This window comes from Ascaphus truei, chromosome 9 (genome assembly GCF_040206685.1).
Source record: "Ascaphus truei isolate aAscTru1 chromosome 9, aAscTru1.hap1, whole genome shotgun sequence".
In the NCBI taxonomy this organism is placed as follows: Eukaryota; Metazoa; Chordata; class Amphibia; order Anura; family Ascaphidae; genus Ascaphus; species Ascaphus truei.
Window position 1 is genome coordinate 29,905,010 of NC_134491.1, and position 25,956 is coordinate 29,930,965.

A 25,956-nucleotide genomic window follows, 5' to 3' on the forward strand; every position below is an offset into this window, starting at 1 on the left:
CTTCAGTGGCGTCGGTCTCCCATTGACTGGGTACCCGGATGCCGGATGATGTGCTGATTGGCTGAGCGTTCTGCTCTGCCCTCCCCTGCACCCTTATGCGCATGCGCGATGGGGGGAATATTCGGCATGAAGCACCGTGGGAGGTGACGTCACCCGGAAATGGCGCGAAACCCGGCATCACCTACAGTTTAAATAGAGTGTATGTTTGTATTGTCAGGAACTCCTTGATAAAGTGCGGTCATGCACGAAACGCGTAGGAGTATTGCACCCTACACCGTTTTTTAATGCAGCTTCAATAAAGTCATTTTTCATTCACTAAGACCTGCTTCTCTACTGCTGTGCGCCATGCAATAATTTTTCTTTGGATTATCTCTGGACCTTGGACACGGCTGCACGCCTGAGGAAACCTAAGGGGATTTAAAAACAACAGTGAGTACCTTTATCTGCTTATGGGCATCCTAATGAATAGGGGAAAGATGTTATGATACTACCCCCAACCTTCAGGGCATTATTGAGCCTGATATAGGTATAAGACTGTTCATTGGATTACAAATTATGGATCAGAATCCCCATGTGTGGTTACCTGTTTGATCAATTAAATATCATAACTTGACCAGGCACTAGAACACCAACCCAACCCAACACCTATCCACACACTCCTTGCTGATCCAAAGTTACCCTGGTCAGCACTAAGCGCATGCGCAGTATCTTTAGTACCAGCCTTATATACAACAGGTAGTGGAACCATAGAATAAAAAATGTACAGAACAATTGTCAGTAAAATAACTGTATTAGGAAATAAGTGTCAAGCATGCAACCAACCATGCACAGGTGGGGGTAGTAAAAGGGGAACACGGATGCTGTTATATACTTGTATAACCCTCTGTATAATCAACACATATAGGGTGTCTAAACCAGTGCCGTATCCATTACACACTATATAGTGAGAGAGATAGTGACATATAAATATATAAATATCCGACTCACACGGCCATGTGTGAGTCACCACATGTGTCTTTAAATTCTCCTCACAGACTGCAGTAACTGCCCCAGTGATCGCGCAGTCGGAAGGATGGTGGTAGATAACCGTGATGGTATATAATGCAAATAAATAAATAATGACTCACACGGCCATGTGTGAGTCACTGCCCATAGGTGGTATCTTTCCCTTCTGTGTCTTCTGTGTCTGTCTCTCCACAGGACGTCCTTGCACTCGTGGCAAGCGCAGTCCCATAAAGACATCCAGGAGAATAGGGGTTAAAAAATAACTCACTTTATTAAATCGAAACAATAAAAGCTAGAAAAACCACTCACATGGCGAGTGGCCTTGTGGAATCTCCGCTCCTCGTTACTCCTGGCAGTGTCGCTGGATACCGCGTCCGGCAGCAGAGGGGAAACTGTAGTAGTGTGGGAGTACGGAGTCCTAGATAGTCCAAAAAGCTCCACGTTCAGCAGGCTTATACACAACAGACTGAACTAGCCTCTGAAGAGTATAAAATACAAGCCCCCGGGCAATGCCATAATTATAGTGGGGTAGTCAGAGGTATAGGTGTAAATACCTGTGTGCATATGCGACAGACAATGAGAGGGTACAGATTATCATGTCCTAAAGCAGGAAGAAACCCCACTTATGAACAAGTTAAGTAAATATGAAATCAGTATATTTCAATGATACTGGATACCAAGATATCCAATTGTTAGTATAATAATGCAATCAAAATAAAATAGAAGTGACAGTTGTCACGACTCCTTTATTTGTCTGGTTAATATGTCTCAGTGGAGATGAATGACATACGTGGGCAGAGAGACCTGAATGCATAGAAACAATGCATACAGAAATGCATATTAAAGAAAGAGGTGTCGGGTAGTACGTTGACTACAGTCGCCTTCTGAAGGTAAGTAATGAGGTATGGGCAAAATGGAAAAATTCAGCAATCAAATGAAGGGGCTGACCACAAAGCTCTCGTTGAGGCCCCTTGGTGACAATGATTTGAGGGCATAAATCCACCGAGCTTATTTCTGCAGTAGGATATTGTCTATGTCGCCTCGCCTGGGACCCATGGTGAACTGATCAATGCCTATGAAGACCATGGCATCCGTGTCACCATTATGAGAAAGGTTGATTTGTCTAGCGACTGGTGTGTCTACTTTATTCCGTGGTACCAAGGTGTTCTAGTACTCAGTCAGGCTTCTCTTCAAGCCTAGGAAGGCCCGTTCAATTTCCTGTAATTCTGCACTTTGGCTGACAGGGTTAGGGCTTCCACTAGTTGCGGTAACGTTGTCCCTACTGCTGGGTTCCCTGGGGACAGGTATGAATGAGATCCTGGCCTGGATCGGTACTCTATGGGAGGGTAGGATGGTCGCAGGGCCCCCGGTTGTAGAGGGTTTTCCTGTGGGGTTTCCTGCGGAGTACTGGGACTGAAGATCACTCTGGGCAGGAGGGAGTCAGATTCTAGTAGAGAGCATCCCGTGACTAATGCGTCATACTTCCCAGGGGTGTGGGATGGACGCGGAGTTTCCGCTTGATAGGACACTGTGTAGGAACGATCAGGGCCAGGAATTGCCACTGGCAAGGACAATTCGGGAAAGATGACCGGGCAGCCCGGAGGCAGGGCTCCCGGAAAGTGTAAGGCCCTAGGAGTATCATTTTCACGTACTTTGCTAGGATGAGGATTTCCCAGCGTGTGAAGCACGTGGGCAAAACCCGGGAGAGGCCCAAGTTGGTTCATGACTTCTTGAGGAGTAATGTCAAAGAGCACATCCCCCACCGCAACCATGTGGCGGGGCGATTCATTGAGTTCCAAGGCCCAAACACAGACCTGTTGCTTGGATGGGGAGAACATATTGTGAAAATTTAGCTAACAAATTGGACTGCTGAGTAGGGCACCCCAGGTCTGAGATCTCAGCAGCGTCTCTAAATGTAGTCCTCTTTCCCCCCTTAGTGTAAAGAGTCTACTGGTGCTGGAATTAACTGTTGACTCACGAAGATCCCCAGCCTCCGCCACGTGGAGTCCGGGGTGAAATAACGACACAATAACAGTGCAGCGCCTCCACCTGAGAGGGATCCCAGCATAGTGGGAGGAGCCCCTCACAGGAACCTCAATACTTATACACTCACACAGTATATATAAAAAAGCTTTACTTAAGAACATGCATGTTAACGATAATGCGCATAACATTACTAGTAACAGCTACCCTTTTAGCCTCACAGGGCCTTTCCCACCACTGTGTCACCCCCACACTGTGTCCACCATACCTGACGGGGCCCTCAGGCACCTAACCCTTCTCTGGTGTCCACAAGAGTCTAACCCCCGCCCCTATATGTGGTCAGCGCTGCCACTATGGTGTGTGTACTTGGTTGGTGCACTTTAAGGATAAAGGTACCTGCCGGGTGCTCCAGCACCCGGCCGCGCTGCTCGGGAACTGCACAGGATCCGCTTATCCAGTGATGCTTCTGCTTCTGTGATGGGTCCTCCTCCGCGTGGGTGGTATCCAGCTAGAGTGTCCCACTTACAGACAGTCTTAGTATCTTGCCAAGTGATCTGAGCCCAGATCACTATCTTCAGGGTCGCCCAGCGTTACAACTGTGTCCCTGATCTCAAACAGCTAATGGGGCAGTGTCCTTAACTAAGGGGCCTGTTCCTTTAGCAGCCACAATCTAACACGAGTCAGGGCCCAGGTTGGGCTTATCAGGGGGTCTCTGGCCTAGTGCAGGGGCCACAGACACCCTACACATACACCCTACCTAGAGTGGGAGTCTTTTTGCTACACGGAGCGCTTTGGAGACGAGTCGCAGGCTGCTGTGTTGCTACCGGAGTGAAACCGGATCTGATGTCAGACGCCCAGACTCGTGGAGACGCGATGGAGCAGGGTCTGGAGACAGAGATCTATCGGTGGCTGCAGGACGGTGAGCAGGCGTGCTAAGCGGTCTCTCCTGTACACTATTGTAGTGTGACATGCCCGTTTTTTACTGATATATTGTAAGTGCAAATTGTTAAATTTAGATTAAAACTTTCAAACCTGGTTGATCTGTGCTATGTAGCTTTTTCCTCTCTCTGTATTGGGTCAACATCTCCCTGGGTACTGGGGTCGCTTTTCCTCTGATGACGTTGAGCTGATACTTACCTTGGATAGACTGCCAAAGCCTTGACTATATATTGCTGTTGAAACTCTTACATCTTGTAAGTAGGCCATCTATATGAGCCATGATTGGAGCTGACATTTGTTCACCCTGCATTTCTCCTGCACTTAGATTTTCGGTGCTTTTTTGTTTTTTCCTCTATGCTCCCCCTGGAATCTGTGAATCTACATACACCCTACCCTGTCTGTCTCCCAGCTCCGACTAAGGCTGCGGCCGTGAACCACCAGACCCCTGTCCGAATGGTCCCTGCCCCCGCTGCCTCCTTCCGGCAGGGCTGACTACGTACTGTGACGCGTCAGCCGGCCGATGCTGCAAGAATCTTGTGAATTTCGGCGCTGACGCGTCACGTGGTACGCGAGTCAGCCAATGGGGAGGAGGGGAGGGAAGGAGCTAGATGGGAGGCGCCTTGGGCAGGGAGCAGGGAAGGAGCTGCCGGGTTAAAGTGTCTGTGTATGTATGTGTGTGTGTATGTGTGTGTGTGTATGTGTGTGTATGTGTGTGTGTGTATATGTGTGTGTGTATGTGTGTCGGGGGTTGGACGGCACCATGACCAGATCCCGCCCCCCTCCCTCCCACTCCCGCCCCCCTCCCTCCCACTCCCGCTCCTGGCTCCCTACAGACCGCATATCGCGGTCTGTGTCTGTCAGCGCCCCGCCTGTCTGCAGTGCGGGCGCGCTGACTGAGGGAGCGGGGCCTTAGCCTAACGTGGTCCCAGCTCGCGAAAAGTAACAATATCAGGGAGCAGGGGATTGCTGAAGCCCTATTGGCTGGTTCCCTGCACCTGACCGACTGCCCCTGTGCATGCTGGGGCTTATAGTTCCCCACGGAGCCTCCTTTTGCTATTGTGCCATGTGCGGCATCTCGAGCATGCGCAACGTGGTCCAAGATGGCGGCGCCCTGATCGGGAGCTGCTGGTTGTCACCGGCGATGCGCTCACCCTGCGCAACTCTCCCCCGCAGCAACCACACTCTCCTCAGCTGCAGCGGAGGTAAGGGGAACTGGAAGGGGAGCCCAGGCCACATACTCCTGCCTGAGAGTGCAATTAATCAGGGGGGGAGGTGGCGTGGGCTACAAGAAGAGAGTTCTCCTGCAGGAATCGCCTCCAGCACTCTTGGAGCCTGCGAGAGATGGAGGTGCCGCACCCGTGAGAAAGAATCAACCATCACCCAAAATCCTGTCCTGTCTTCCCCACTATCGGCGGAACCTCAGAGCTTCTGTGAACCAGCAGGTAACCAGCACCACACACCGTGTAATAGCATAATCTCCCAGAGGGAGATATAATTATACTTATAAGTCCTTATACTTACTATAAACATATTTACAGACGAGACCCCCTCCTCAGGTTCTCCTGGGATCTAAGGGCCTAGAAGCTTCGGCAGCTCTATTTGTACCTCTGCGGTGATGTCACCATCCCTACCCCTGTAACTGGGCAGAATAAGGGCATCATTAACCTATGCTGAGTCACCTTACATCAGGTGACCCTTTATGTTCTAGAAACAAGGAGTGGCTAAGCACTTGCCTTAATTACTTTGCAACATTGGCATCCTAGCCATTTGCTACATGAACCTGTAATTTCTGAGTAATCCCAATATTTTGGCAGTGGCTCCCAATCTTTTCAATTGATTAATTTGTCTTCAGGACTCCAATTCAGTAATAGGTGTGTAAAACAAAATGACCAAGATTTAGGCATTGGGCCTCTAAAAGTCTTATTTGTCCTATCTGTGCCCCCCCCCCCCCCCATCACTTTTGGTATCTCCCAGTGTGTATGTTCCTACTGTCACATTGAAACCCTCTTCTAAGCATCCTGGGCCCTCACACTTTTTTTTAGGGGGTTATTCTCTACGCAGAAGAGTCAGATGTGTTTCAAGTGTGTCGTTATACTCATTAACAGCTGTAAATTGTCAGCTGTTAACAGACAGGCAAAGATACCACATAAGGAACGCCGGGAAAAGATCCAATTTTGGAGCAAAAAACAGAGCCCAGCTAGGGTTGCCAGGTGTCCAGTATTGAACATGGACTGTCCTGTATTTGGATACTCTGTCCAGTAAAATATGAGAGGTACTGTCATACTGGACATGTGTCCGGTATTTTCCTCCCTGGACATAGTGACCTGACGCACCTTTCACCATTGAGTCCAGTATTTTTGGAGAAGCCACCTGGCAACCCTAAGCACAGAATATGCACAAACTGGGGCTAAGCAAACATAAAGTGGTTAAAAATACAATTTATTGAAAGGGTGACAACATTGGAAGGTGGCAGGAGTACTCTGACGCGTTTTGCGCTGCAATGGTGCTTTGTTAAAAAGTGTAGAATACTTCAACAGACTCGCAGGTGTACACCATTTATAGCCTCTAAATAATCATCAGGATCACCCTGACATTTATACACTGCCATATAAGAATACTTTGATACACTGATAATGTGGGACTTAGTTCCTTGTCTTGGGCCCACATAAGGAATACCCCTGTATAACAGAGCAGGGTTACACAGGGGTAATACAAAACTCAATGCTGCTGCCATATAGCTAATCGCCGCAAGGTGGCGATAGACTATTGGCCGATGTCTCTGCTGTTTGTTGGAGCCGCTCTAGCCTCCTCTCTATGATTGCAATATAGGGAGAGCGGGTGCTGCACGCGAAGGACGCTTGTCGCTGGAGGACCCGAGATCCCCCCGGGACACAGAGGAGATAAGATGGCCGCCGCTCGGCCGCTCGGGCCCGTCTCCCGTCGGCCTGGCCCCTTCATGCGGCGGCTGGGGAGGTGAAGGTGGCCGGGAGGGGCGCTGCCTGAGGCGGGTGAGGGAGGACCATGGGCTCCCAGACGCTGCAGATCCTCCGGCAGGGAGTGTGGGCCTCCATCACCGGGGGCTGGTACTACGACCCCCACCAGAGCACCTTCGTAAACACCCTGCACCTGTACACCTGGCTCTTCCTGCTCTGCTTCCCCTTCACCCTGTACATGGTGAGTGTGCCCGGCCTGCTCCGCCTTACAGCGCCCGCGGCCTGTCCTCACAGTGCTGCTGTAATACCACGAATACTCCTAGTACCACGAATACTCCTAATAACCACAGTGTCTCGTATCACTGCTGTAATACCACTAATACCACAGGGTCTAGTATAACTGCTGGTAATACTCCTAATACCACAGGGTCTAGTATCACTGCTGGTAATACCACCAATACTTCTAGTACCACAGTGTCTAGTATCACTACTGGTAACACCACTAATACCACAGTTTCTAGTATTGCTTCTGTAATACCCCTAATACTACACTGTCTGGTATCACTGCTTGTTATACCACTAATACTCCTAATACCACAGTGTCTAGTATCACTGCTGCTAATGAAGGGTTCCCTGGCATCCCTGACGGCTTCCCCGGGCATTCGTTCCCTGCATTTTTTTTGTTAATTTGAAAATTGTATCAAATACAGAAGAATTTACAATACATCAGATCTCAGACGCGCTATTAGAGATTGTTGGGGTTCCTTACAATGCATGAGATCTCAGATGCGCTATTAGAGGGAGTTGGGGTTCCTTACAATGCATCTGATCACATACGCGCTATTAGAGAGGGTTGGGGTTCCTTACACTGCATCTGATCACATACGCGCTATTGGAGAGGGTTGGGAGTTCCTCAGAATTTCACTTAGGGTTCCTTGGCCGACAAAAGTTGGAAACCACTGCCCTAATGAGTGCATTAAATATTGTCTGTATTGAGATAATGTGCTACAGAAAGAACCGGCATTGGTAATGTCAGTGCCCTTGAAGCGGGTAAACACTTTTGGATCCCCGTGTCGGGTCTCCATGTGACCCTGGACAAGTCACTTTATCACCCGGTGCCTCATTAACTACAATTTACAACGTAAGCTCTCCAGGGCAGGGACTGTTATCTGCAAAATTCCATGTACAGCGCTGTGCACACCATCAGCACTATTTAAGGAAACCTTATCAGTATATAATGTTTGCAAGTGTATGCTGTTCTTCAAGCAGTGTAGTGTTTTGGTTGTGTAATGATCACTGTTAAACCCGTTGCTGTCAAGGGACTTGTGATTGTTGCAGGTTTCTCTGCATAACATGCTATAAAGATTTGCATAAATTAAACAAGCGATTTGTGTAAATGTGCTAAATAAGCGTGGTACAAACTTGCTAATTATCTGCGCTTTATAAGGATGACATTTGACATCGCCAAAGACATTTGGACTGTTACACTTTTATTATTTATCCTGTTACAGTATGTTATTGTATAGCTAGTATGTATATCAAACAGAATATTGGGGGGGAAATAGTATTAAAGATGCCAATTTCATCTGCAGTATAAGCCAACCATGTTGTAGTGGCATAGTTAAACGCCCTGTTTACATGCATATTTTATTGGTGTTCATATATGCTCTCTAATGCATAGAGAACAAACCTAGACGATCACTTTACTTTTGCTCAAGGGCTTAAAAAATAAATATATGTGTGTATGTGTGTATGTGTACACGCACACACGCACACACAAACGTACACAATGCTATCATTTGGGTCCTATAAAAGATTATAGTGTGTTGGCTGAGGTTGAATGGCTCATGCCACTCTTTTTGAGTTGCCCAGCGCTGTCGAAGCTCAGAAACATTTTATAGTATTTATTATACAGCTTCTGTCCCCCATCCTGTCCCTTACTGTAAGACTTTTCAATGTTCCTGTTACATCGGGCAGTGAATGGGGTTAATACAAATGAGTAAATGAGGTACAGTGCTTTAGCATACATGGGTAGATCGTATACATCGATGTGCATTTTATATAACCCACTTTATAGCAACCATTCACCTGATATGTTTATTTACCAGAAAAAAACCCACAACTGAGATATATTACACAATGTCCTTGCTACCATGTTGGATCCTGTTCCAGGCCCCTCCCGTTTGGAATTGCTATGATTTTGCAATTTTCGTCTGCTAGATTGGCTAAATATCACAAGCACGTTTGGTTGCACAATAACTATTTCAGTGCATTTGTGCCAGGTAGTTAATGTAAACACATGAAATGCATTTAACTTCCACCCTTTTTGATACTCATTACTAGGTTTATTGTAATAAGTGGTTAGAGATACACTAAAGCCCATTTTCTAATGTAGTTTCTCTGTAGCTTTACTGGAATACCTGTTGTTGTTTGTTTGCACAGACCCTACCAAGAAATGTTACATTGAAATACCATTTCTAGGACCTTGGCACCATGTTTACAGTGCCTCCCATCTGCATCTGTACTACAATTATTCATTTGAATAAGGCCCCGGTGCCGGCGCTGCACGCCTGCCTGCGTGGATGGCGGTGCGTGCAGCCGAGATCCCCGGTCTGCAGTGAGCTGCAAGGGGAAAGACGGGGGAAGCGTGGTGGGGGCGCAGCCACAACGTCACCCGGCAGGTATGCCCTCATTGGCTGAACCGCCGGGGGGTGTGCCCCGCGCTCCATCGCGAGTTATGAGCACAGATTTCCCGTCTTCCGGGAAATCTGTTCGCACATAGCGGCGGGTAAGGCAGCAAGCGGGCCCGGCCCCATTAAGGGGCGGTTCTTGTCACTGCAGCGCCCACCATAGCGGGCGCTGCAGCGGGGACCTGGCGACGTCGCTACAAAACAAATCCATTGACTGTTGCAAGCGCTTATAGTAAGCGCGACAGAGCGACCAAAAATTGTGAAGCCGGGTAAATTAGATTTTTTTAGAGACAGTCGCCACATATGACTGTCTCTAAACCAATCAGTGAGCGCTGCCCGCCCCCTTCGTGAGGTCACTGGCCTTGTTGCCAGCGACGTTGCTTAAAAATACATTTTAACTTTCACTAGTGGCGACGGGTGACGTCATCGGTTGCGTCGCCGGCACTATAAGCGCGGCCTAAAGGTGTCATTTCTAGTTTGTAGTATTTATAGCTGCCCCAAATACAACTTCTCTACAGCACAGTGTACCTCTGTATTTATAAAGTCTACAGAATCTCCTTATGTGCTTGTGTTGTAAGAACGCAAGTTATTATAGGGTCTTCATGCTGATTTGAAGGGCTTGGCCCGAATTCCCTTTTCTCCTGTCTCCTCAAGTTTAGTGCTGCTGGCATCTATATATTTTTCATGTCTGTAAATGCACAAGATCTATATATAGTATAAGCTGCACATCTCTCCTTTAGTGAGACCTTGTCTTTCTATTATCGTCTCCATAGTACTGAATCCACATGAACGTATACCTTGCAGTGTTGACTTGCTTTCTCACTGTCTAATAAAGATTATTTCAGGTTGTTTTTGTTTTAATATATGCAACTTTTGAATACCTTTTTAATGAAAAAGAATTACCCAAGATGATTATCGATATGTTCGCCTGTGATCGATCGGCGAAGCTCAACCTGAGTTCACATAATGGCTGACTTTGAATCTATCCTGAAGTTAGTGGAACGCACCAACTACAATATAACCTCGTATTACTATGGATAACAAATTGTGGCATAGGAGAAAGCTGTAACATTAGACCAGTGGTGGGCAACTACAGTTCTCAAGGGCCACACACAGGTCAGGTTTTCAAGATATCCCTGCTTCAGCACAGGTCGCGGTGGACTGAGCCACCTGTGCTGAAGCAGGGATATCCTGAAAATCTGACCTGTTGGTGGCCCTTGAGGACTGGAGATTTCCACACCTGTGCTAAAGTGATCAGTTTCTTCATATTATCTTCTTTTGTCAGGAGGAAGCAATCTTTGATTTGTTATTTATAACCAGTGGTCGACAAATCACCAAAAAATCTACCACACGTGTGGGCCAATAGGAGCTCGCCACGATGTTAAATCCACTCGCCCGGGGCGTGCAAATGTATAGGTTTGTCGAACACTGTTTATAACCCTAATTAATGAAGATTTTTAAATGCTTTTTTAAAATTCCGTACCAAGCCTCCACACTGCTTCTCAAAATTAACTACTCCGTCATCTTAGTCATTGCTGCCGTTTAAATTACCGAGGAAATAAGATAGATTTGTGATTTTTGCAAGCAAAACCAAAGTCCCTGTGATTAGTAATGAGCTAAAATGCATTTCAGATGCTGTGATAAATGAAACAAGATGACTCTGGTTCTTGTAGCGAGTGCAATCGGCTACAGTAGCACAGATTCTAGCCCTGTTTTAAAGGCAGTGATGTAAAAAAGATTTGTTTTTTTTTTGGTTAACATATCCGTGCAATTGGCTTCAGAAAACTGTAATCACCCTTAAAGTAACAATTTTGTTTATTTGTATCCTGTGAAAAATTAACATTTTCATTGTATTCAGCTCCACATCCGTTTCTTATGTTCCTCTATTTGACGAATAATATCATTACTATACATACAAAGAACAAAACCATTTATTTACCAGTTAATTTGTAGATTGAACAATATTAACGCAGGCAATTGTTTACCAATAGGATGTTAAAAGTAATAAAAATTCTTATCCATTTTTTTTGTCCATCAGCTACATTTAACCTATTTAATACGTCACTTGGAAGGTGCAGTTCATCTTTTGTTTAGTAAGTCGGAATTATACAATAAGTTGTCTGGTTTCACCTAGACTTTTCCTTGCTCACTGTGTTGTAAACTTTCCACACAGAGCCCCAAACCGAAGTTAACATGGTTGCTAGGACCCTCCTACTTTGTGACATCCGTGAACATTAAAGACCATTATCTGTGAGACTCGGGATAAGAGGTTCTATGATAAGTACCCAGGAGATATGTGAAAATCTCAATGGACTTTGTTTCCTGGTAAAATATGTTATAAATAAAGTCTGCATGGAAAATAGCTCCGTGCTGCCTACTGGGGTGAAGAGTGAGAGGAGCAGGTAGAAGTTGCCATGTGAACACGAATGCGGCCTAGGGGCCTTTTAAAATCGGATGAAACTGCAAGGGGGGGGGAAAAGGATTAGCAATCTACTTTAAAGCAGCATTTTACAATAAATCAATTGTCTAGTATTAGATTAGGGACGGCCAACTCCAGTCAAGGGCCACCAACAGGTCCGGTTTTCAGGATATCCCTGATTCAGCACAGTCCGAATGATCAGCTTGAAGCAGGGAATCTCCGGAGCGGAACGCCAGTAATCTGAGCTCTGGGGCCCCCCTTTTTTCAGAGATGCTTACCTCTGTAGCGGGCGCCGGTATCTCCTGCAAGTGGAAAGCTCCCGCGTCACATTGGCCAGTAGGAAGCCGCACCTGATGATCTCATGGCCTCCGGACCTAAGGAAGAGAGGAGAGCTCTTGAAAGCTTGTTTTATAATATCAATTGTTAGTTCAAATTAAAATAATCAGCTAATACTGAAATACTCCTTTACAATATCGCAACTATTTGTACTTCATTCATAAAGGACATTACAAACGTATTACATTTACTGAGCACAGCAAGGGGAAGAAATTAATTACAGGCATCATACATCTGATTTAAAATGTTTTTATTTCTGTAAAATAGACTTTGCATGGTAATCGTGTGCAAAATCAAGATAAAAATGTTGAAATGAATGTTGAAACTTAATTTAGTGATTTAGAAATTAGGAATTTTAATCGCTTAAGAAGATGTAATCTTTAGAACTATTTACTTGGCAGCGGGAGATTTTAACTCCGCATCAAAACAAGTCCTGTGTTAATAGTTTTTTTTTTTTCTCCTTGAAGCAAGTGTACAGTATATCAGCGGTGCGCAAACTGAGGGGCGCGAGATTTTTCTGGAGGGCCTCGGGCGGTTGCAGAGGTCCCACGCTCTTATGCCGGGGGATCGCGTGAGGCCTCTGTAACTCGCTTACCTTGATTATGAAGGCTGCTATGAAGTGTCGCCATGCCGATGCCATGTGACGTCACTTCACATGACCGTCGCCATGGCAACGTGCCGTCAAATGATGCTGCCTGCATGTCATGTGACCTAGAGTGTCATTTGACGCCGACCCAAGAGGTCAGGGAGGCGCAACTTTAATAGTTTGCGCATCCCTGCAGTATGTGATCTGTTTTGAGTTTTACAGATATTCTGTGTCTCTGTGTGTGTGTCTGTGTGTGTGTGTCTCTGTGTGTGTGTGTCTCTGTGTGTGTGTCTCTGTGTGTGTGTCTCTCTGTGTGTGTGTCTCTCTGTGTGTGTGTCTCTGTGTGTGTGTGTGTGTGTCTCTGTGTGTGTGTGTGTGTGTGTCTGTGTGTGTGTCTCTCTGTGTGTGTGTCTCTCTGTGTGTGTGTCTCTGTGTGTGTGTGTGTGTGTCTCTGTGTGTGTGTGTGTGTGTGTCTGTGTGTGTGTGTGTGTCTCTGTGTGTGTCTCTGTGTGTGTGTGTGTGTGTGTCTCTGTGTGTGTGTGTGTCTCTGTGTGTGTGTGTCTCTGTGTGTGTGTGTCTCTCTGTGTGTCTCTCTCTGTGTGTCTCTCTCTGTGTGTCTCTCTCTGTGTGTCTCTCTCTGTGTGTCTCTCTCTGTGTGTCTCTCTCTGTGTGTCTCTCTCTGTGTGTCTCTCTCTGTGTGTCTCTCTCTGTGTGACTCGCTCTGTGTGACTCGCTCTGTGTGTCTGCCTGCCTGTCTGTCTGTCTGTCTGTCTGTCATTCCCCCATACTGTGACATCTGTTAATCACAGTAGCAGAACAAAGTAAGGCTGCGTCTAGAATGTGGAGCCGCGCGGACGCTGATGCTCACCTGATCAAGCATGAGCGATTTCATGCCCATGCAGGCGAGCCAGCGTCCGCGATCGGGAGGCAGAGGGAGGCGGGGCAGTGACGTCGCTGGGCCATCGCCCATGACGCGTCAACGTCACGGCGCCGACGTGACGTTGACGCTGCTTCGCTCTGATTGGATGTTTTAAGCCGACAGCGCGCTGAAAAACAGCTTGGCTGTCGGCTGAAAAATCAAACTCCTCAGCACGCCTGCGGACGCTCGCGTGAGCCCCCTCTAAAGACATCCTCATTGAAGATGCCTTGGCTCAGCGCGGAGCGTCCGCACGGCTCAGCACGGCCTGTCCTTCTATGGATGTGGCCTTAGATGTGGCTTTTTGAGGTCTCAAGGGATGAAGACAAATGTGTCATTTATTCAGTGACCATTTGTTACATATTCTGTTTATACTTAGACTATTTCTAAGGCCGAGTTCAGGGTTGCTGCTATGGACGCGAACGTTCGTGCGCTCCTCCCCCGGGTGCTCCTGCAGCCCAGCGATCTGTGTTCGGGATGCAGGGGTCGGGTCGTGACGTTTGGTGGCGGGGGGAGGGGCGAACGTGTCACGAAGCTGGTTCGCTGAACCAGCTCACGTGACGAGACTGCAGCCCCAAATATCATAAAGCTGCACTTCGCCGCCTGTGGAGTTTTCAGTTTGAACACTCCCACCGAACAACCTGAAATTGCGACGGATGTGCGCACGCTCGCGTTGCAGCCACCCTGAACACGGCCTAACTTATGTTTTAACGTTTAATGCCTCTAGATCAGGAGTGGCCAACTGTAGTCCTTAAGGGCCACCAAGAGTTCAGGTTGTAAGGCTATCCCTGCTTCAGCAAAGGTGGCTTAGGCCGAGCTCACACTGCCTGCTACCTGCTTCCATGCGCGCCTGCGCCACGCGCTCCTGCAACCCAACGACCTGTGATCATCCCCAGCAGATGGAATGATCCGTGGGGGGCGGCCGGGCTTGCAGGGGCGCAGAGTGCTAGTATTTGTGCTAGTGGCAAGGCAGTATCACACTGCAACAGATTGATTGGATATGACTTTGTATCAAATTGAGCGTTTCTGTTCAGTGCTACACACACACTCTCCTGCTAATGTTGCTGGTAATACTCCCCCGGTCCCCACTGCCGAGTCTCTGGTCAATTTCAGCAGCCAATCAAAGTAATCGTCTGTACATTGATCGGCTGTTGAAATAGACGTCACGCTGCAGCCAAAGATCACCGTTTCAAAAGACTCCCGCGGCTGCAGCAGTGTCGACGCCGTACTTTGCAGCCAATGGTAGTTTCAATACTGAACACTACCATTGGCCGCCAGGAGTCTGTCACGAACGCGCGGGCAATCCTTTTAGTCATAACACCAAAGCCAGGTCATGTTTTAGAGGTAATGGTAATGAGCTAATCATTCGCTTAATGCAGGGGTGCGCAAACTGGGTGGCGCGGCGTTTAGAGGCCCTGCACTCTTCCCCAAAGCATTTAAATTAAATGCCATGGGGACCGCGCAAGGCCTCTGTAATTCGCTTATTTCCAGGCTAGGCTAGGGTGGTGGCGCCACTGCTGCCGCGCGCGGTGGCATGTGCGCCGCACACCAGTCACAAATTTCAATAAGGCAGGCTGCAGTGTCTTCTAGCGTGTTGGCTCACGCAGTGCGGTGGTGCGTCAGCCAGCAGGGGAGACATGATTGTGTTCCTGTGCGGCGATGCGCTCACGTGGTGCGCTTGGAGCCAATACGAGGGCAGACAGCTTGGACCAATGGTTTGGCCACGAGCCACCATTCTTCCCATCGCTCACTACAAACCGCAGATCGTGGTTTTAAGCTGTTAAGGTGCTGCCAGGACGCAAGGCACGCGTGCAGCAGCCACTGGCGGGGACTTAGCCTAGCTCAGATGGCTTCCGTGATGCATCGCCATGGCAAAGTGGTGTCAAATGATGCTGTGTGGTCACATGACCCACAGCGTCATTTGACACTCGTCGTCATGGCAATGCGGCATCAAATGACGCCTTGGGGCCACGTGATGTTACACTCTGGAGAAGGTACTGTGGGGGAGCAGGCAGGGGGGCGCAGGGCAAAAAGTTTGTGCCCCCCTGGCTTTACGTATTTATAAAAAAAGTGAAGACATGCTTGGTCATTCGTTGATTATTTGTTCTGTCTGGCCTGATTGGGAAGTCTCAAGGAGATGGCTGAGAAATACAGGTCTAGAAACACAAATAAATGGTCATTGGATATAAGGGATCGTGTGGCCGTGGTAAAAAGCACAAGAGGTTCTTCTCTATTCTGATCACTGTCTTTAAGAGCGATAAGCCAGTGGAATGATAAACTAGAATGTCATTCACAGACTTTGTACATGTTTCTTACTTTAAAAATAACAATATATTCATTAGCTTCAGGATATTCAGTGCAAGCATATTTTATACAACTTTAGGTGGTAGTTCTTGCATGTGTATTCTGTCATATTTGTTTTTGTGCATGTGAATTAATAATTTTTTTATTTTTTACCTATTTCTTCTGTGTGGGAAGACTGCAACAGGATGTCTAAGCTGTAGAGAAGCATTGTGGGTATAAGCTGTTGCCTGATATGTTATAAGAGGAATATATTTTGGATACCCTGTAATAATGTTGTACAGTAGGGCCCCGCTCACACGGCGGGTTCTGTTCCATGGCACCGCTGAAAAGCGGAACCGGCTATTTTCGGCGTCTCCTACCCTTCTGCGCATGCGCAGACTTGTAGTCCCCCTCCTTCTGCCCATGCGCAAACTCGTCCGCTCCCCCTTCTGTGCATGCGCAAACTCGGCGGACCCCCTTCTGCACATGCATAGACATGGCGGCCCCTTCTCGGTACTGCCGTATTGGCGGATAGCCAAGAAGCGGGGCCCTACTGTACTACTTGCAGTTTTAGGCCTCTTCCCTTGAATTTGCAAAGGTGTTGAACTTGAACATTTTTAAATGATATAAAACCATTTTGTGACAGTTAGGCTGAGTCCATGCTCCCTGCTTGCTCGCTGGCTGAGGCTCAGGAAAAGCGGGTGCTTTCCCTGGCCTTGCGGTTGCTTACCGCACGGGCCGTCAGGGTGCGGGCCGGGGGCGGGCCAGTGACGTCATGGAGCTGGTTCGCCCTCATTGGGCGAACCGCTCACGTGACCGGCCTGTCGCGCCGGCAAGCGGGGGAATTTTAAATTCCCCTAAGACCTGCGCTTCCGCAAGCGCGCGGAAGCGCAGGTGAGCCCCTACTAAAGCCGCTCTAATTGCGGCCATAGGGGCTCAGTGCTGAGCGGGAGCGCGCGTCAGCACGCTTCCGCCAGCAAGCAGTAAACATGGCCGAGGCCTTAATGATTTCACCTTGTTACTTATTATTCTGTTACTTTTTGCTTTGTCACGATCTTACAACTCCACTTTGTTGCACCTTTTAATTATATTGTATCACCCCGGCACACATCTTGAGCTTCATGTATCTAAACCGAAGAAAGAAAAGAACGCCATGTTATTGCTGATGCTTGTGTTTTGTAATCTTGCATTGGCTTTCGTTACTGTTTGAGTAACTGGCAATCAGAAAGTGCTATGTTTTTCCTCTGCTCCTGAGACGTCTCGTCTGTAACGCAACACAGACGACCACCACTGATTGGTTTTCCAACGGTTACCATAGCTGCAGCTATTGTCTTGGGCCGATTTAATAACGGGTCAGTGCGGAACACAGCCAGGAGGTACTTCTGAGATTGAATGCTTATAGGAAAATGTCCCTTTTTTTTTTTTTTTTTTAATTTAAGCACAGTTCAAATTTAAGATGGTCAGCAGTTAGTGTGAAGATGCTCGCAATATCTAAACTACAAAGCTTATACACCATTCACTCATTTAAAGAAAAAGATAAAACAAATTAAACTTGTCAATGTAATTGACTAATTTAGAAAGATTCTCTCTTAACACTTTGACCCTGCATTGCGTTGTGGCCCCTGGCAGCGACAGGGTTAAAATAACATGTTTACTTCTTTGTATCTAGTGAACATGTAACATTATACTTTTCTTCAGGTGTGCTGAATTCATGCATATCCGCTAACTAAGCTTCTCCATTTTATTAATGATGGCATTAGAATTGCTGTACAAAGATCAGAGTGCGTTTATTTACATTTCAGTTGTTCAAGGTGTGGTTTCCCCAAAATGTGTCCTATCTTGAAAGTGAATTTAATAGATGTCCTTTAAAGCAAATTAGCAGCCTTCTTTATTTTCTTTCTCCTAGTTGTTTATGATATTCTAATATATATATATATTTTTTTTAAGGCTTGAAGCCTGCAGTAGTGTTCACATGGCAACTGCTGCTGCCTATTCCCAGTTCTGCTCTCCACCAGGAAGCACCAATCTGTCAGGCAGACTTCAAAGCGTCATATCAGAGACGCTGTCCTGTTCTGCAGTAAGGTTTATGGAAGTCTACTAATGTCACTTAGTGGAGAAAAAAGATGGAGGCAAACAAATAATTATGCAAAAATGCTAAGATTTACTGCCAAGTTCTGCCTACTATTGTATTATGCAGTAAACCTTAGCATTTTTGCATAATTACTTGTGTGCCTCCATATTTTGTCTACACCAGAGGTGCTCAATTCCAGTCCCCAAGCTCCCCCAACAGGTCAGGTTTTCAGCAAATCCCCACTTCAGCACATGTGGCTCAATCAGAGGCTCAGTCCAAGACCTGTGCTGAAGCGGGATATCCTGAAAACCTGACTTGTGGTGACTTGATGACTTGAGCTAAGCTTCTGGTCTACACTATACCACTATATGCCGCTATTTGGAACATAACGGTTAGTTATGTATTAGATTGGTTAGTTTGTATTGCACCAATGTCTTCTCTCTTTTTTTTTTTTTTTCTTTGTACAGTACTCGTATTGGCATAAAGCGTGCCTCTGTATAACTTTGTACTCGTATTGGCATATAGCGTGCCTCTGTATACCTTTTTTGTATTACTAATGTCACCTGGGGACATGGGGCTTAGCAACCATTTTTTAATTTGGGGTTTTGGGCTCACTTTTTCGACATAAAATGCACAATTTAAATATCACTGTAGGGTCAACTGCGCATTTCAAAAACAAAATCAGATATGTATTTGTTCATTTTAAACTTTGACAGGTGTCAGGCGCCTCCATTTAACCTATAAAACATGCAATGTTCTTGGTTTACTTGGATCCTGGGGGAGACTGGCTCTTTAAGTAAACACAGTGTTGTCTGAACTGCAAGAAAGTGAAAACACTGGGGCTTATTCTGTAAACTCAGATAGCGCTGAACCGTGCAATCTGTACGGAAAGCCCCATTGACTTGAATGGGATTTTCCGTGCAGAAGGCACGGCTCAGCGCTATCGTAGCTTATAGAAGAAGCCCTTTTAACTTTCGGTGAAGCCTGTACAATACAATAAAAAGTAAACTTTGTACAGTACAATTAAATATATCACAGGATATACTGTCCAAAGTGAAGTTGTGTGTCATCTAAGGCAAAAGCACCTTAACAGTTTATATTTGTGTATATTGGTTGAGAAATAATGCTGTCACTCTAGTTTATTTAAGCGCCCCTAAAGAGGATGAAAAAAAAAGGCAAATAAAATAACAATCGAGACGTGTAGTCAGGAAACAAGTAAAAGCAACTTGTGTAAATGAGTTCAGAGTGGACAGGATGGCTGCAAATACAGAATAACATAGAACTAGTCATCAGTATGTTCCATAAATATTATGTTCTTTGGAGCAGCCTTGTCTCATTGTAATTTAGCAAAGATTTTGCCAAACCAAAAAAATGTTTGCCTTGAACACAAGTACTGTGTTTTGTGTTATGTATAATTCCATTGTAATTCCATTGTTAATCTTTTTGGCACTGCTTAACCTCCTGTGCTGAAATCTCTACTTTGACCTGATTTTTACACCCAATGCAAAGTTGGTAGTACTTACTCATTTGCTTAAAGCTACATTAGTCAGAATACCCAACATTATAATGTAACAGTTTAGGACCGTTTATGGTGAAAGCTTGTGATGAAGAATTCTCCTATCCGCACCTGGAAATCATAGCCCACTGTTGAATAGGGTTGTTGTACAAATGACAATTAAGTGAGTCACTTTCCCTACTTTGCAGTTACAGTACTTAAATGTGCAATCCTACATAGCTGACCATAAAAAACAACCTTTTGTAATTAATTCACCATTCAAATTGGCTACCTTAGGCCGTTCATGGGCGCTGCACTAATAGTTGGCTTTGGATAGCCAGCCGTCCTATACTAGGGCCGCGCGCATGGTAGTGAGCGTGGAGCCGGCCCACGGGGAAGATTGCGAAAAGTACGTTTTCACGCCACTACCGCCGCTTTAACGTATGTATGTGTATGTATGTTCCTCCTCTCCTCTCCCTGTCCACGTCGCGGTCATCTATCGCCCCCCTACCTCTACTCACCCCCCTTCTGCCTTTCTCACTTTGAATCCTGGATCTTTTTCTCTCCTCAGACTCCCGTGTTCTTCTCCTTGGGGACTTCAATTGCCACATTGACGACCCCTCTCTCCCTTGGGCTTCCCGCTTTCTCTCTCTAACCTCTTCTTTTGGCCTTCAACAGTGGACTGCAGCCAGCACCCACAAGGATGGCCACTACCTAGATCTGGTTTTCACTAAAAACTTTTCTCTCTCTGATTTCTCCATTTCCACTTTTCCTCTCTCTGACCATCACCTCAACTTATTCTCTCTATCTCGCTTCTCCCCTTCTCAACCTCCATCTACCCCTCGGTTCTGCAGAAACCTGCTCTCTAACCTACCAGTCTTTGAGTCCACTTTACGCTCCTCCCTCTCCTGTCTCTGCTACAGACCTTGACAACCTGGTCAGGAACTACAACTCTGATTTTTCCTCCTCTCTTGATCTACATGCCCCGCTTTCTCTCTGCCGTCCTCACCCTTCTAACTCCTGACCCTGGCTAAATTCCCACATGCTCAAAACATCCAGGGGGAGCATGTGGGGAGATAAGAGAACAATATATACAATATAAGTGCAGACGTCAAGTATTTTATGGATATAAAAGCAGTGTCTTGGCTCTTATGGTTGATCTACTCACAGGAGCAAGGTGATATTATGAGCAGTTGGCAAATTGGGTTGCCACCCTTGAGGATATCTATGAGCTGTACCCCCCTAGCGATTCTCCGTCGGCAGTGTATGTATAGAGAGAGGGAGAAAACTACATAGTGCGATCAATATGATAGTTTATATTTGAAAAAACACAATAAAAATGCGCACTTACAATTTTCACAAAAGTTAAAAGCATGTATCACAATATGTGAATGGAGGATCTCCCGAAACAGCTCACCGCCTCCTACAGGTCAGTCTGCTGGCTTCCACAGCTCTGTTTGGTAGCTGAGGCGAAACGCGTAGAGTTTTACCAGTGGACCTATTTTGGTCTTGGAGACGATCCGTAGAACCAGCTCTGAATGCAGTGACGTCACATCTTGCAGACGGGCGCGCAGAAGGAAGCTCCGGTCCAGGACGCAGAGCTGTGGAAGCCAGCAGACTGACCTGTAGGAGGCGGTGAGCTGTTTCGGGAGATCCTCCATTCACATATTGTGATACATGCTTTTAACTTTTGTGAAAATTGTAAGTGCGCATTTTTATTGTGTTTTTTCAAATATAAACTATCATATTGATCGCACTATGTAGTTTTCTCCCTCTCTCTATACATACACTGCCGACGGAGAATCGCTAGGGGGGTACAGCTCATAGATATCCTCAAGGGTGGCAACCCAATTTGCCAACTGCTCATAATATCACCTTGCTCCTGTGAGTAGATCAACCATAAGAGCCAAGACACTGCTTTTATATCCATAAAATACTTGACGTCTGCACTTATATTGTATATATTGTTCTCTTATCTCCCCACATGCTCCCCCTGGATGTTTTGAGCAATACTTAACCCTTGGAACCCGTGACACAGGTCCCACCAGTGAGGTTTGAGCAAGGGGTTGGATTATTAATCCTATCTGTACCACCTTTCTCATTTATTTTTCACTAATTTCATTCACGAAGTAGCGCCTGTTTTATCACTCTTTTCTAGCACTAAATTCCCACATGCGCATGCTGTGTTCCTCTGAACTCCTCTGGAGGAAATCTCGCACTCTCGCAGACTTTTTTCACTACAAATGTATGCTATCCTGTTTCAACTCTGCCCTCCCTCAAGCTAAACAAACCTACTTTTCTTCACTAATCAACGCGCACAAGTCTAAACCACGCCGACTCTTCTCTGTCTTTGTCGCTCTACTCAAACCACCCTCAGCTGCCTCTTCTTCCTCCATCTCACCTCAGGACTTTGCTGACTATTTTAAGGAAAAGGTGGAATCCATACGTCAGAACATCCCCTCTGTTTCCTCCTCCTACTCTGCTTCCTAAGTCTCCTCCTGCCTTCCTTGACTCTTTCCACTGTCTCAGAGGAGGATGTACAACAGAAGACACGGGTGCCCAATGCTACATCAAATTGACAAAACATATATGGTAATGAGTATAAGGTTTAAATACTTGAATAATAATAGTAATTACTTGTTTTTTTAGTTAAACCCTTTGGCCAAAGCGTCGTAAGCCTGCATACCAACGTCAAGGTAAACCAAAAATGCAGGTCCTAACACTAAAACTGTGAACCCTTCCTGTTACCTCTGTATGAGGGGAAGGAACTGCAGTGAGTCCTGTCCATTTCAGCAAGTTGCCAGAACCTCCCATGTGGTTTTGTCAATTTGATGTAGCATTGGGCACCCGTGTCTTCTGTTGTACGTATGCATTTGCTACGCTCAGTAGCACTCATTTTGGCATAAATATATATTCATGATGTGGTGGATGTAGGAGTTTGAGCTATCTGGGAATGTGTGTTAATCAGAGGAGGATGTGTCACTGTTGCTCGCCTCTTCTCCCTCTACCATTTGCTTTCTTGACCCCATTCCCTCTCATCTCCTAAAATCTCTTGGTCCTACTATAATCCCTACGCTCACACCCATTTTTAACTCCTCCCTCTACTTTGGTACCTTTCCATCCTCCTTCAAACATGCAACAGTTATACCATTACTCAGAAACAGCAAGCTTGACGCTACCTGTCTTTCTAACTATCGACTTGTCTCCCTCCTGCCTTTTGCCTCTAAACTCCTTGAACGTCTTGCATTCTCTCGCTTGCTCCATTTTCTCAACACCTATTTTCTCCTAGACCCTCTACAACAGGCCTGCACAACACGCGGCCCGCCTCCACTCAATGTGTGGCCCGCGGCAGCTTTCCCCGTACTCTCCCCCCCCGTGAGCCGCTCTGCCCCCCTCCTCTCTCGGCCGGGAGCCGCTCACCCCTCCTCTCACGCCGGGGGGGGGGGGGGGAGGTGAGGTGCGGGGGGGGGGGAGGTGAGGTGCGGGGGGGGGAGAGGTGAGGTGCGGGGGGGGGAGAGGTGAGGTGCGGGGGGGGGAGGTGAGGTGTGGGGGGGGAGGTGAGGTGTGGGGGGGGGAGGTGAGGTGTGGGGGGGGAGGTGAGGTGCAGGGGGGAGGCGTGGTGCGGGGGGGTGGTGTGCAGAGGGGATGAGGTGCGGCGGGGAGTATTATGTGTTTGATGTGGAGGGGGAGTATTGTGGGTGAGGGGGAGAGATGGGGGTATGAGAGATAGATGGGGAGTATCGCAAAGGTTGATAGTTAGGGGTTCTGGGGGAGATATGATGATGAGGGGTGCTGAGGGAGATATATGAGGATGATGATGAGAGGTGCTGGAGGAGAGATGATGATGATGATGATTTTACCCGTGCGGCCCAAATTTTTTTTCCTTGGAGCCGTTCGGCCCTTCTCGCTTTACGAGTTGTGCAGGCCTACTCTACAATCTGGCTTCCGCACTGCTCACTTCACTGAAACAGCCCTCACTAAAATAACTAATGACCTCCATGCTGCCAAAGACAGACGTCATTACACTCTGCTCATATTTCTCAACCTCTCTGCAGCATTTGACACATTGGACATCCCTCTTCTCCTTCACATTCTCCATACTCTTGGTATTCGGAACAAAGCTCTATCCTGGATCTCCTCTTACCTCTCCCATCGTACTTTCAGTGTCTCTTCTGCTAACACCTCATCCTCCTCTATTGATCTCTTCTCTTTTCTCTGTACACACTTTCTCTAGGTGACTTAATAACATCTCTTGGGTTCAAATATCACCTCTATGCTGATGACACACAAATTTACTTTTCTACCCCGACCTTACACCTGCTGTACAAACCAAAGTTTCTGAATGTCTCTCTGCGATAACCTTGATGGCTCTCTGCTGCCTTAAACTTAACATGGCTAAAACAGAGTTCCTTATACTTCCTCCCAAAACTGGCCCTACTACCTCCTTCCACATTACTGTTGGAAGTTCTCTCATTCACCCAGTAGCCCAAGCACGCTGCCTAGGGGTCTCACTCGACTCCTCTCTCACATTCAAAACGTTTCTAAAACCTGTTGCTTTTTCCTCCGCAATATCACATAGATACGCCCGTTCCTCTGTTGCTCAACTGCTAAAACTCATTCTCTCCCATCTTGATTACTGTAACCTCCTGCTGTCCGGCCTTCCTGCCTTTCACCTATCTCCCCTACAATCTATCCTAAACTTTGCTGCCAGAATCGCTCTACTCTTTCTAAATCTGTCTCCGCGTCTCCCCTCCTGAAATCCCTCTCCTGGCTTCTGGTCAAATTCCGCATCTCACACTCAATTCTCACTTTTAAAGCTTTACACTCTTCTGCCCCTCCTTACATCTCAGCCCTAATTTCTCGCTATGCACCATCCAGACTCCTGCGTTCTTCTCAAGGATGTCTTCTTTCTACCCCCTTTGTATATAAAGCCCTCTCCCACCTTAAACCTTTCTCACTGACTGCCCCGCACCTCTGGAATGCCCTTCCCCTCAATACCCGACTGGCATCCTCTCTATCCACCTTAAAGACCCACCTTAAGACACACTTGTTTAAAGAGGCATATGAATACCACTGTGGATAATACTGGACACATGATACATAAAACTTGGCCCCCTGCAGACGCACTTACCAGAATTCCCTCCTACTGTCTCTGTACGTTCTCCCTACCTACCAATTAGATTGTAAGCTCCTTGGAGCAGGGACTCCTCTTCCTTAATGTTATTTCTATGTCTGAAGCACTTATTCTCATGTCCTGTTATTTATATTATGTACTAGCTGATATACCCGGCGTCGCCCGGGCGTGGAAGGGCAGGGGGCATGGAGTGGAAGGGGGGGGGACAAAGGGCAGGGAGTGGGGGGGGCAAAGGGCAGGGAGGGAGGGGGCAAAGGGCAGGGAGGGAGGGGGCAAAGGGCAGGGAGGGAGGGGGCAAAGGACAGGGAGGGGGGGGGCAAAGGGCAGGGAGGGGGGGCAAAGGGCAGGGAGGGGGGGGGGACTCCATCCCACACACACACACACACAATCCCCCCCCCCACACACACACACAATCCCTCCCCCACACACACACACACAATCCCCCCCCCACACACACACACACAATCCCCCCCCCACACACACACAACCCCCCCACACAATCCCCCCCACACACAATCACACAATCCCCACACTCAATCCCCCCCCCACACACACACACAATCCCCCCCCACACACAATCCCCCCCCCACACACACACTTCCCACACACACACACACACACACACACACACACACACACACACACACACACACACACACACACACACACACACACACACACACACACACACACACACACACACACACACACACACACACTCAATCCCCCCCACACACACACACACACACACACACTCAATCCCCCACACACACACTCAATCCCCCCCACCCCCCACACACACTCAATCCCCCCCACCCCCCACACACACAGTCAATCCCCCCACCCCCCACACACACACTCAATCCCCCCACACACACACACTCAATCCCCCCACACACACACACTCAATCCCCCCACACACACACTCAATCACTCCCCCCACCACCACCAAAAAACAGTTAATCAGTCCACAATTTCACCTGGGGGGCGACATGCTCCGATCCCCCAACCTCCCATGCTGCTGAAAACGGGAAGCAAACAGGAAGATAAGGAGGGCTTGTCTGTGTGAAGAGAGAAGCCCCGCCCCCTCTGCAAGACACAGACATAGAAGCAGCAGCACGGAGCGCCCCCAGGTTTCCCTGCAAGCTGCTCGTGCCCCCCCTACA

At 47.3% G+C, this 25,956-nt stretch overlaps 1 protein-coding gene across 6 annotated transcripts in view; it reads left to right on the top strand.

Annotated features, from left to right (window-relative positions):
- Positions 1 to 6,721: 6,721 nt before the first annotated feature.
- PCNX1 (pecanex 1) overlaps positions 6,722 to 25,956 on the top strand; it is a 127,915-nt gene continuing 108,680 nt past the window's right edge. For 4 of the 6 annotated variants that reach the window (XM_075614209.1, XM_075614210.1, XM_075614211.1 and 1 more), the window contains exon 1: positions 6,722 to 7,101. In XM_075614209.1, the coding sequence (XP_075470324.1) occupies positions 6,949 to 7,101 (153 nt within the window). In that variant the 5' untranslated portion in view covers positions 6,722 to 6,948. The remainder of the gene's footprint in view (positions 7,102 to 25,956) is intronic. The other 2 variants (XM_075614213.1, XM_075614214.1) reach the window with 1 other exon arrangement.